Raw genomic sequence first — 13,149 nt, forward strand, 5'->3', positions numbered from 1 at the left:
TTACATCCTTGGTTTTTTGTCACTGCTTTTTATCTGATTTATTTGTATCTATTTTTAACAATGACTCATTTTATTTGTCTTGTATGAATTAATTTTCAATAGTCACTCTTTACATATGAGATGGGTTATTGTTAGCTTCTCAGTCATCTGTCAAGCACCTTGATTTACACTAACCTGAATGACAGGTGCTTTACAGGTGCCTGATTAATCTCTCTGCAGTGTGTGCAGTTTTAAAGTTGTTTGGGTGCTCATACAAATCATTTCACATTTGTTCAGTTTTACATCAGCCCTGGGGTATTTCAAGACATACTATATTCGCTATCCTCTCCTGCCTCAAACCAGTTTTCTGACCGACCTACTCCTTTTATTAAAAAAAAAAAAAAGGGCTGATGTGTCTCAGTGAGTTACTCAAGTGACTGGTGCAGTCTCTGGGCTTCACCAGGTATCTTTATGGAGTGAGGGGAAAATAGAGAGTAAAATACAAACAGCAGCATGGGTATTTATGCTACAAAGAGCTGCTGTACATACACAGTTGTACAAAGACAGTCAGAGAAAACTTGAACTTAGATTCTGCATACAGTATAAAAGTTAGTTTAGGGTCATACTGGAAACATGGGCCTAATGATAGTCATAAGGAAGAGTTTCCTACCTGTCTGTCTACAGAGCGTTCCCAGTAAAGAATATGGTAGTACAGCTTGGGAAGATGCTCCTTCATTGAGCTGTTGGTGCTAGTCAGAGGGTCAGAGATGAAAACGTCCAGGTCACTTCCAGCAGGAACAAGGTTAACTTTGGTTGGAGCTCCCACAGCAGCTAGCAGGAGAGAGAGAGGTGAGATACAACATCCAGGAATGGCTAGATTAGGGGTTGTGTTAGTGCTGACATGAAGTTTATGATCTTTAACTTTCTCCAAAACATCAGTGTTACAAACCAAGTTCTTAATATTTAAAAAGATATTTATATAAAAGCATGGCAGTTATTACACACGTAACTACACAAATGAAGATTGACAGCATCAAATCAAATAATCAAGACCATAACGTAAAAAAGAAAGATTAATCATGTCAACTTAATTAATAGTTAGCCATCTTTGGGATATGGTTGTTTGGTCAGACATAACAAGACATCGAAAGACATTAGTTAGGGATTGAGGAGTTGTGATTTTATTGGCATTTCAGAGACAAAACGAATACTCAAGAAAACAACTGATATTCATTGATATTGAAAACAACAGTATGTTGCCGATCCTGAACAGGAAAGATAATAATATTAATTCAGCTATTTAGATCAAAGAACCAACAGTCTTTTTTCAATATAACTACAATGTACGCTGACATTTCTGAGATTGCCATCAGAGAGGGTGCTGAGCAGCCATTCGACTGAATGGAGTGGCCTGCTTGTTTGGGTGTGCTTAAAAAGTGTGGACTGGGACCCAAACCCTGACCTTACCTATTATATGCATCTTCCCCAGGAGCTTTTCAAAATGGTTAGATTATGGAACTTGCTTTTTAAAATATTTTCTAATATTACATGCAATTAAAGTTCCATTCAAATAAACTATTGCAAAAGTGATGTGATATTTTACAGGAAATTACCTCTTCAAAGAGAATTGTTTTTTTGGAATAATGAAACAATGCTTGAAATGTAAATAATTTCAATTTCATTTGAGATGAAAGCCTTTAATGTGATTATAGCTGGAAAGACAACGAAGCAGTTTTCATTGACTTAAAAATAATATATTTTGCTAGTCTCTGCTCCATAATGTGATAAAGCTTCTCAGTTCATTAAATCTCTACAGCCATCTGAAAGCAGTAAGTGTATTCATGTTAAGAAATATGCATCCTTGATTATTGACGAGAACATCAGTGTTGTATTGCGTGTACTTGTTTTTTTTCCAGTCGGATTTGATATGATCTGCTTCTTTCATTACGAGTGCAGGTTTGGCTGCAATAATTAATCGTACAAATACTATGAAAAGAGACATTTCGGTGTCTAGCAACATACATCTATTCACAATATCTAACTTGCTCTGGCAACTGAAACAATGGAATATGTACAAAACAAATAGGAATAATGATATCAGAGAATCATACAAGTTATAGCAGACTAAGTTTCAGCCTTTAACTAATTGTATTGTTTTAAAATTGCAATTTCAATTTGAAATAATTCTTCAACCCAACAAAAAAAATTCAAAGACTGATCCTCGCTTGAGGAACCACAAAGCCAGCATACAAGGGGGAGTGAGAGGGATGAAATCTAAGGTCATGAGTGCTGCAGACAGTTTGCAAATCACAGTCACTGTCTTTTAAAATGACAATACATCTTTGCATGCTTTTGATTATCTTTCATGTGAATGAAGGCAAAGGGAATGAATCTGGTGCCATCACCAATTAAACTCTTCTTCTTCGTGCGTACTTGTCACAACACCTAAATGTGCACAATATGGCAGGCGTCCACACACCCATAGTGTATGTATGCAATGTTGTTCCTGTAAATTTCAAATATCTGCTAACAGATTAATACAACCTCTCTCAGCTGTCTCCATCTCATCCCTCCCTCTTACCATCTTTATCAGGACAGAATTCCTTCTGCACCCAGGTGGAGTGACGCCCGTTCACGTTGGCTCGTACACGAAGCATGTAAATGCCGAGGTAGTGCAGGTTGCATGCTGTAAGATCACATGACCTCTCTGACGTCTCCTCACATGACGTAGACCAGTTCAGACTCTTCTTCTTGGACTTCAGCTTGTACTTCCTGGGAAGATGATAAAAAAGAAAATGCAAGACCATTAATCATGGTAACTTGAATCATACTGAAGCAGACATCTTTAAATTTAAAGAAGTAAGGACTGTTATAACAACTTTCTTCTTGGAAAAAAATGCTCTCAACCTGGATTCGTGAAAATTTTATTACACTTGCATTGCCGAGCTATCATATTTAGAAATTCAGTATTCTCAGCAGGGATGTCTTAAACCCAGAAATTTGGTAGTCAGTAGCAATACCACTGCCACTGGACTTCTCTTTCAGATGTTCACATTTCACCATTTTGGATGAGAGGTGAAGTGTCTTCAAGAACTAAAAGAGAAGTCCAGGCACTTTTCATTGAGGCTCCTAGGATTAGAATGGAGATGGTGGGTAAAATGTCCAGGTAAATTCATTTTCCATGACATCTAGATTTTAAAGTGTTTGAAAATGTAATCAAAATCACTGAGAAAAAAAAACAACTTAAAAAGGTATTTTGATGTTCGTTGTCAACAGTTGTAAATTGTAACAGGAACTGTTTATCAAAAAACAAACAATGAAGTCATGAAATCAACACATGGCGTAAGCTATAACATGTCACATGACCACTTAAAATGAGGCGTGCTTCCCACAGAAATTTGGTTCGAAAAATGTTTCTCCTCTAGTTTGACAAATTAGGAGAGTCCCAGAACATGTGTGACTGCAAAAGTTAAACTTTATGGGGAACCAATACGCTCCACTTCCTCCTCCAGGCAGTCGTGATCTGACAAACCTTGTATTGTGGATGATCTTAATTTGGCATATGATCTGATTTTCAAAGGAACTATACAGGCTGTCACTAAAGGTGCTATTTCAAAGCAATTTTCTTTCAAGGTTCAGCTGATGTTAACCAGCTAGTCCAAGCCAGTCTACTTTAAGCTAGGTTGCTGTAGCACGCAAGCGGTTTCCCATGCGGTTCACTGTTTTTACCTCTTCTACACCATGTCCCAAAAGTTTGTTCTCCCCACTGGACAACATGTTTGATTGTCACCAAAATGGGTTGCACCGGGTCAATAAGGTACTGGTTGGTTGTGTGTCTGGTCAAACTGCCAGGTCCCACTATCTAAATTTCTAGCTTGACCAAAATGCACGCGGACATAGCCCCCCAAACCATACTATGTGCAATGAATTTCACTTGCTCATAAGACGGTACTTTTTCACTGTCACCTGTATAGATATGGTCGTTTTGGCTGTTGGGTGTCGGAAATAAGTAAAGAGGACATTCATCAGAGAAAATTCAGTTCTCCCAGTCTTTTGAAGTCAGAGTTATGTACTTCTTTGCAAAAGCCAGTCTCTTTCCTTTTGCAGTTTGGTGAGTCATGGGGTACGTTGCCTCTTATAAGCTTTCAGCCCCAATGTTTCTGTTAAATAACGATGCACAGCACTCTTACAAACATCTTTTTTTTTTTATGCTCAGCTTTTCCAGTATGAGGAACTACTGACTGTAACTCAGTTTCTGTCTCCTTTGTGTTGCTGAGGTTGTTTCCTGTATTTGGTTTGGATTACCCAAAAAATGCATCACACTCCTGTGGGGGAAATGCTGAAACTCTCAATGCATTAACTGATGTCACCAGACGACAGGAGATGCTTTACTTCTTACCATATAGTGCAGGACTCAGTTTAACAAACATGACTGAAGTAAAACAAAACTGACAGTTTACAGCTATGCAATTGAGTCTGTGAGGATGTGATGCTCAAAGTAAAGAAAAGCTGATGATAACATGAATAGAAGCTGAGGTAATTAGCAGTCATGGGGGGGGGGGGAATGATTACAGCTCCTCCTGTAGGAAACAAATGTTTGTACCAAATTTCGCAGGATTCCAAGCAAAGCTTGTTAATGTATGTGAAAACACATTTCACATTAGAGAAAGGCAGTGGACTAATGACAATAAACACCCTGTTTACCTAGGAATAAAATTAGAGGTAAATGAATTAACTGGAGCTTTGGAGGTAAATCACTTAATCACAAATTCACTTTACCTTGTCACAAACCAACTTACTACTTAAATCCCAGTATTGCTGGTTTCTCTCTCTCATTATTATGTATTTGTGAATGAGTGAGACTTACGCAACATATTGTGTGGTGAAGGTGACATTGTGAGAGCCTGCAGCACTCTGATCCCAGTCCCAGCTCAGTATGTAATGGGTGTTCATGGTGCTCATGGTCACGTCCCATGGTGGGGCCAGCTCTGCTTCAGCTGAAAGAACAAAAGAGAAAACCCACATAATGACATAGCCTATGCCAACTGCTGCAGATGTCACAATAATAAAAAATGAATTGTAACAAGCAATGATATAATCAGAAAATCTGGCTACTTTATAAATCATTGAAACAGAAGTAATGAGTGCACTTGCTGGTGACTATTTTCAGTGTTGGACTGAAAAAAATTTGCCACTGTAGTGAGTATTTCTGGCCTCAGTACAATGTATGTGGCCTAAATAATATAATATAATATAATATAATATAATATAATATAATATAATATAATATAATATAATATAATATAATATAATATAATATAATATAATATAATATAATATAATATACGGGCTGCACAGTGGCGTAGTGGTTAGCACTTTCGCCTTGCAGCAAGAAGATCCCTAGTTCGCGTCCCGGCTTTCCCGGGATCTTTCTGCATGGAGTTTGCATGTTCTCCCTGTGCATGCGTGGGTTCTCTCCGGGTACTCCGGCTTCCTCCCACAGTCCAAAAATATGCTGAGGTTAATTGATTACTCTAAATTGCCCGTAGGTGTGAATGTGAGAGTGCTTGTTTGTCTTTGTATGTAGCCCTGCGACAGACTGGCGACCTGTCTAGGGTGTCCCCTGCCTTCGCCCGAGTCAGCTGGGATAGGCTCCAGCCCCCCCCGTGACCCTAGTGAGGATTAGGCGGTGTATAGATAATGGATGGATGGATAATATAATATAATATAATATAATGGGCACCACGAATGCCTTTGGATATACGAAAACACTGGCTGACTAAAGAAGAACAAAGTGAAAACTATAATCTGGACAGACTTAAATCCAACTGAACACATTTGAGGTATTTTAAAGAGAAAGTGAAGCAACATAACTCCTCAAGCAAATAGCAGCTAAAACGAGTCTCTGAAAAGTGACACATCTCTCTAAAACTTTGTGTAACACTGCATTTGTGGTGCAAATCAACAACTACATGTTGACAAGGACTATGTCATCAAAAATAAAGGTATGCAATGTAAGGACATAAATATTGAAAGAATAAAAGATTTGAATCTAAGTATTGAAAGGTGTATTGACTTGAGTTGCTATTTTGGAGCCAGTATTTTTTAATATAGTAATCTAAATAGTTTGATTTAATGTAGACATAAAGTAATAAAGTTATTGAGTTGACACAATATAGAATCTTTTGACATTTAAGTGATATTTTGCAGGGTTGTTCCTACTTCTGTTATATACTGTATCAGTAAGACGTATACAGCACATACTGAACAGCTGTCAATCTGTTTTATTGTTTATTTGTGTATCATGTATCTGTTTTACATAACTTTTACATTTTGTATGGCTGCTACAATGGCCAGATCTCTCTGGTAAAAGAGATTTCTAATCTCAATGGGACTTCCTGGTTAAATAAAGGTAAATAAAAAAAATTAGTAAGATATATTCAGTGGTCATTTGGCTCTGCACGTAGATCGGGCTATAACCTACTAAATTACAGAAAGTATTTTTAAAAACAACTATCAAAAATGTAGCATGTCATCAGACCCATTTCTTAACAGCTTTGTTTGTTTAGAAGTGCACAACATGCAAGGATTACATTTGTGTCAGTGTGAAAGAGGAACGACAACGACAAAACCAGACAGCACCAGAAGTAAGACAGTAACTTCCTGCAGCCTGAGAAAAAAAACCCTGCTGTTTCTAAAAGTATGCATCTAGTAGATGCACTCAATAACCAAAATAAACAGATAAACAGACTATATGAACGTTATTATTATTAATTATTCGATAAGGAAAATTAAAAGGTGACCAAAGTAGAGAGGAAGTGTGCTAATTTTGTCTTTGACTACTCTAGAACGAGAAACAAAAAGAGGAACAAATCAAAAGCAAAACCAAATCACTGTTGGCTGTTCAGAGGCTAAGACATCTGCATGCTAGGAAAAATGTCATTGTCTGTGTTGCAAGAACTTCGTAAACTCAAGCAATCCAATGCAACTTGTGAGTTTAGAACAGGGGAAAGCAAATGGCTTTTACTTTTGTAGTTATTTATAGGCTTCCTTCGTCAAATGTAGATTTTTATGAAAAGTTGGAAATTTTATTGAAACAACTCAATCTTGCAAAAGAGGCGATAATAATGGGTGACCTAAATGTTAATTGGGAAGTTAACAAAGTTTGGAAAAAATTGAAAAAGGTTATGGATAATACGGATATGACTCAGGTAATTAATGGCCCTACGAGAATAACAAACTCCACCAGCACTCAGATTGATCTAGCTTTTACTAATAGGCCAGAAAGGATCTTGAAGTCATACAATATGCTCGCAGGATTGTCTGACCACAATCTTATAATGGTTACAAGAAAATTAAATAAAAAACGCTTTAAATCCTTGGCTGCCACCGAATTCTACAGGATACCAAAACAGGAACAACAAAATTTCCAAGATTCAATCCAAGAAGTAAACTGGGATGAATTACTTGCTGGCAACAATTTAGATAAGGATTGTTCTAAATTTACTAACAAAATACAACAAATTATTACACAATTTACACGGATATTTAAACTAAAAGCTAGAAAGAATGGCCTTCCTTGGTTAAACAAATCTATTCTGAAACTGATGAAAGAACGAGATCTCTCTTTGAAGTTATCAGTCAAATCAGGACATAATAGACACCAATTTCTTTCATTGAGAAATAGGGTAGTGAAAGAAATAAGAAAATCTAAAGCTAATTTTTTTATTACTGCTTTGAGTAGTGCAAGAGGAAATTCTAAAACAACCTGGAATTATATTAAAAAAACTATTGGGTGATTCCCAACAAAACAAAACTAATGCAAATTCAATTAAATGGAAACATCCTGATGGAACCTCAAGTGATGGCTGATGCTTTTAATCACTACTTCATCGAATCTGTGTCAGAAATCTCTGACAACTTTACAGTAAAACAAAGGAAGGAATATTCTGCATTGTCTGCAATGCAGTCCTTTACCATTACAAATATTACTGAGACCAAAGTTATCGATTTAATTCAATCATTCAAACCATCTAAAGCAAAGGATGTTTTTGGAATGGACATGAACATGCTTAAAGATCTAGGTTCAGCTCTTGCCACCCCTATTGCTTCAATCATTAATCTTTCAATTTCATCTGGTTATTTTCCTAAGGCCTGGAAATCTGCTATTGTTACCCCTGTTTTTAAATCCAGCGAGTCAACCTCTCTGCATAACTACCGACCAATAAGCATTCTTCCAGCCATTTCCAAAATTGCAGAAAAATGGGTGGCAGAGCAGATAGTCAATCACTTAAACAGCAGTTGCCCCTCTCTCCACGCCATGCAGTTTGGCTTCAGATGCAAGCATTCTACTGAAATGGCTACATGCCTCTTCATTGAGAAAATAAAATCTTTTCTCGATAAGGGTGGAGTTGTAGGGGCAGTGTTTTTGGACCTCAGGAAAGCATTCGATAGAGTAAATCACTCTGTTCTTCTTACCAAGCTCTCAAAATTTAACTTCTCTCACAATGCTGTGAGCTGGATTGAATCATATCTGCATGATCGAACACAATCTGTATCAGTTAACAACTGCAGCTCTGGTTCTCTTAAGCTAACCTCCAGAGTCCCTCAGGGATCTATATTGGGTCCCCTTTTATTTAGTCTTTATATTAATGATTTGCCCACTGTTTGTCCCTACGCTGAATGCTTAATGTATGCAGACGACACGGTCGTCTTTGTCCATGGTCACTCCAAAGACACGGTTGCTGCTAAACTCATTAAAACAATGTCCTGTGTCACAACTTGGTTGCAGGAGTGCTGTCTACAGCTAAATGTTTCTAAAACTGTTGGCATGTATTTCACCAAAATACATAGTGAGTATCACCTGACCCCGACATACATGTTAATGGAGAAAAAATACAAATTGTCAGCCAATATGAATATCTTGGGTTAATAATAGATTCACAGCTTTCCTTTAAAGCCCATATTAACAAATTGTGTAAAAAAAAATCAAGTTAAATCTCGCAAATTTTCGCGGAATTCGAAATGAAATGTCAACTGAAGCCGCAAAAATATACTTGCATTCAATGATTTTCAGTCACTTCAACTATTGCCTAACCAGTTGGTCCAAGGCTGGTCAGAGTGCAAAAAAACGTTTGGAAATTTTGTACAAACAAGCAATTAAAGTTATGGATAAAAAACCTAGGCACTATCATTACTGTGTAATTAAAAAAAAAAAAAAACAGTTTTTTACACTGGGACAGTCTTCATACATTTGCAGATTTAAATCTGATTTATAAAGTACTGCATGATTTGGCTCCAGATCCTCTGGCAGAGTTCATCAGCCAAAGAAACCGCTCTGTGCATGTCACTCGAGGCTCTGTCAGAGGTGATTGTTTCATTCCTCTGCGCAGGAGCACTTTCAGTAAGTCGGCCTGGTCAGTGAGGAGCGCTAGTGAATGGAACTCAGTACCAGAGGAGCTTAAACTGCTTACAACTTATAAAGTCATCACAAAAAAATTGAAAATGTGGCTTATTGACACCTATAGCTGCCAACACTAAAAGACAAGCCTATTTGTGATGTTTTGATGTGATCAAATGTTATGTGTGATGTGTTGTCTCAGTCTCTCTTAATTGTACAGTAGTGTTTGAACATGTATCTTGTATTGTATTTTATAGGTATTGTGTGCCCTGTGCTCTCTTAACAGTTTGTTGTATATGTTATTTGTTATATTTAGCATCCTATCAAGTGTCTATTTATGTTTTTCTCTTGTAGATGTATTTTACTGCTTTTTTACATCCTGGCCAGGCGACTACAGATGAAAACTAGCCTTCCGGCTAATTCTGGCTTTTTAACCACGCGTGATCATGTGTTTTATGAAATTGTACTGTCCCCTTTCAAATAAACTAAATTGAATTGAATTGAATTGAACGTGAAGTAAAATTTGACAGATACCCTGAGTTGTAGGACTTAAGATCAGAGACCAACCAATTAAATTTTTTTTGAGTCCTGCATCCTATTTCTCCTTAGAATATTTTTAAATAAGCAATATTTGTCCATACTTGGTTTTAAATGTGAACACATTACATCTGCAAGTACTGTTGATAAGGAGTGTGGAAATTTGGATATTTAAGAATGAGAACTAAGATATGTACTGAGCAGGATATTTGGTACACTGACACAAAAATATATTTGCTGGTGGCAACAGGGTTCCAGACTGTGAGTGAAATGGTCTAACATGCAAGCATTTTTGAAGAGTAGGCAAGTTAAAATTTGTCATGGTCGCATTTGTACAAGTGTGTGATGATCATCAGGCTGAACTGGATACACTCCAGCTATCAACAACAAATTTCCCCATTGGGGATTGATAAAGTATTTCTATTCTATTCTATTCTATTCTATCACGAGCAGCTACTGTGACTTACTGTCGTTGAAAGTAGTACTTTTTGTTCTTTATTGGCTCAGTCAGTTTCTCCCTACCTGATGTGTGAGAATTCCAACTCAGACATACCTGATGATCAGAGTGCAGGTGCAGTCAGGGAGACTTTTCATGAGTCAGCAAAACAGAAAAAGGAGCTTACTACACTCAAACCCGTTCGCTAACACAGTGCTAGGGCTAAAAAGTCTAAATACTACTAACAGCGACCACAATTTTGCTGCACACTGGCCCCACAGCTAGAAGATCCCAGGTCCACGTCCTGGCCTGGGCCTAGGATCTGTCTGTGCGGAGTTTGCATGTTCTACTGTGCAGCATGGGTTCCCACCGGGTTCTACGGCTTCCTCCCACAGTCCAAAGACATGCTGAGGTTAATTGGTGATTCTAAACTGTCTGTAGGTGTGAATGTGAGTGTGTTTGGTAGTCTGTCCCTATGCACAATCGACTGGTGACGTGTCCAGGGTATTCCCTGCCTTCACCCTGAGTCAGCTAGGATAGGCTGTAGCACCCCCATGACCCTAGAGGATAGAGCGTATAGATAATGGATGGATGAAAATAAGTGAACATCATCGACTGCAGTACTGCCGTTTAAAATGCAGACTGCTTGTATGAAAGTCCACTCACAGAAAGCAGCCTATGTAGATAAAATCCCTTCAAGTTGGCAAAATCTAATAGTAGAATGCGCTATTTCATTCTTTTCCAACTATTTTGCAGGCTTCAGATGTGCACAGCAAATTGAGTGAGAAGCAGGAAAGTCACAAAAAAAAGATACTCTGTCGGCAGCGTTTTGTAATTGTTGCCACTACACAAAGCAATACATAAATTTGTTTGACCATGTGAATCAGCACAACAAAAGCTCTGTATGATGAGAGCAATGCTAGATCTGAATGTTGTACAAAGCAAAAAAACTATTACTGTAGCTATTACCAGTGTTGCACCATATGAGAAAGATTCCAAACAGCAGAGAGAATATGTGATAACTTTTCACCTTACAAAACACATATTACCAATTGCCAATTACCCCCAGAGAGTTTTAAAACCCAGTCGCTTGACAATCTATAGGCAATACCACTACACACTTTTTCTCCAGCTGAGAATGCCAGCTACCTTTGTGAAACCAATGGGAAAAAAACAAGGCACAAGCTGAAACAGAACTATTACAGTAAATATTATTTAGCTACCACAGACTTGTGATCTGGTCGGACAACAGAGTCCTACCTAAGTCTCCCTGTCCACTTCCTAATCAAGGCTTTAAAATGAAAAGTCACCCACTGCAAACAGTATTCTTCTTAGATGCACTGCAATTGGGATGAGAAAAGGGTTCGCTGCTTGGGGCCTTGATTAGCTACATCAAGTCTGTCTAACAATAGGCAATGTGGTAAACATGGTGACAGCTACAGACAGGCCACAGATTGCATCTTAAAATCGGTAAGTTACATCCATAGTGCATTTACTGTCAAGGTATATACTACAGATAAACAAAATACCGCAACATCAGTTCATTTCCATTGTGCAGCCACTGTTTTCATCGGCCCTGAAAAAAAGCATGTAGCTCGAATCTTTCACCACCTCTCATATTGTCAAGCAATTTTAAGCTAGTCTGTTTTCAAACATGATCCACCTTGTCTGATTAAATGTACAAACAGAATGTTGCAAAGTACAATTACTGCTTTTCTTGGTGGAGTAGTGGTGGCTAAATGGTGTCACTGATCGGGAAGTCGGGGGTTTAAGCCTTTAGCACCGCCAGGCTGCCACTGTTGTGTCTGCTCCAGGGGCTGGATGACCCAGCGCTCTGCCCACAGCTTTCTAACAAGCTGGGATATGCGGAAAGATTGTTGTTATGAGACACTGTATTTGAGCCCGAATATTAGCAAGCCTAACCACGAAGTGAATTATGAGCTTGTATTGACTTATAAAGACCTCCTAGGCTAAATGTTTAGACAAGAGACATTTTCTGTTTATTCAAATGTAGTAGTCATACGTATAATACTGTAAAGTTAGCTAATATCAATGAATGTGTGATATCGAAAGTAACAGATGACTAGTGTGCTAGCGACTTACCGAAGACTTACGGTATTTTCCTTCATACCTTCCATGAGCCTACATTACACTAAAGGAGAAGCTAATAGTATATTTTTGGCCTACTTCTTTGCTAGGTGTAGTGACAGTTTGTAGCTTCTGAGGATAAAATGGACTGAACAGCTTCACAGCAGTCGGAGATACAAACCCGATGAACGTTAGCATGCTAACTTTGTTACCTGAAAAACTTACCAGCGCTGTTGTGGAGGTACCAAGACAGAAGGCAGAGGTAAAGAGCAGCGGACATGGTTGGTATTTTGGCAGGTCCTGACAGTTAATGTTTCCAACGAGTTAATCGTGTGATGATCGCGAAGGAACTCTTCGGCCGGATTTGGAGTCGGCTCAAATGGACTGCATCTGTAATAGCGATCTGGATATACTAATCCGGCTGCACTTTCAAAATAATAGCAAGGTCGAGCCACCATTTAAAGCATTTGAAGACTTGATTGAAAATATTTCTCTTTAACACGGGATTTTCATCATTATTATTATTATTATTATTATTATTATTATTATTATTATTATTATTATTATTATTATTATTATTATTATTATTATTATTATTAATAATAATAATAAAGCCAACTATTTTTTAAAAAATTCAAAACTAATTTTGAAAACTAAGTTTGAAAATCCTGTAAGGAAAGGTTTTATCTTTAGTTTTTCGTACCCACAT

General features: G+C 37.7%; 1 protein-coding gene across 1 annotated transcript in view; it reads right to left on the minus strand.

Annotated features, from left to right (window-relative positions):
• Nucleotides 1–12,842, minus strand: part of il10rb (interleukin 10 receptor, beta) — a 30,299-nt gene extending 17,457 nt beyond the window's left edge. Inside the window, exons 1-4 of the mRNA XM_023298923.3 lie at nucleotides 12,666–12,842; nucleotides 4,847–4,976; nucleotides 2,561–2,751; nucleotides 650–810 (exon numbers count right to left, since the gene is read on the minus strand). Of these exons, the coding sequence (XP_023154691.2) occupies nucleotides 650–810; nucleotides 2,561–2,751; nucleotides 4,847–4,976; nucleotides 12,666–12,720 (537 nt within the window). The 5' untranslated portion in view covers nucleotides 12,721–12,842. The remainder of the gene's footprint in view (nucleotides 1–649; nucleotides 811–2,560; nucleotides 2,752–4,846; nucleotides 4,977–12,665) is intronic.
• Between the last annotated feature and the right edge of the window lie 307 nt (nucleotides 12,843–13,149).

The sequence above is a fragment of the Amphiprion ocellaris genome, chromosome 11, assembly GCF_022539595.1.
Source record: "Amphiprion ocellaris isolate individual 3 ecotype Okinawa chromosome 11, ASM2253959v1, whole genome shotgun sequence".
Taxonomy (NCBI): Eukaryota; Metazoa; Chordata; class Actinopteri; family Pomacentridae; genus Amphiprion; species Amphiprion ocellaris.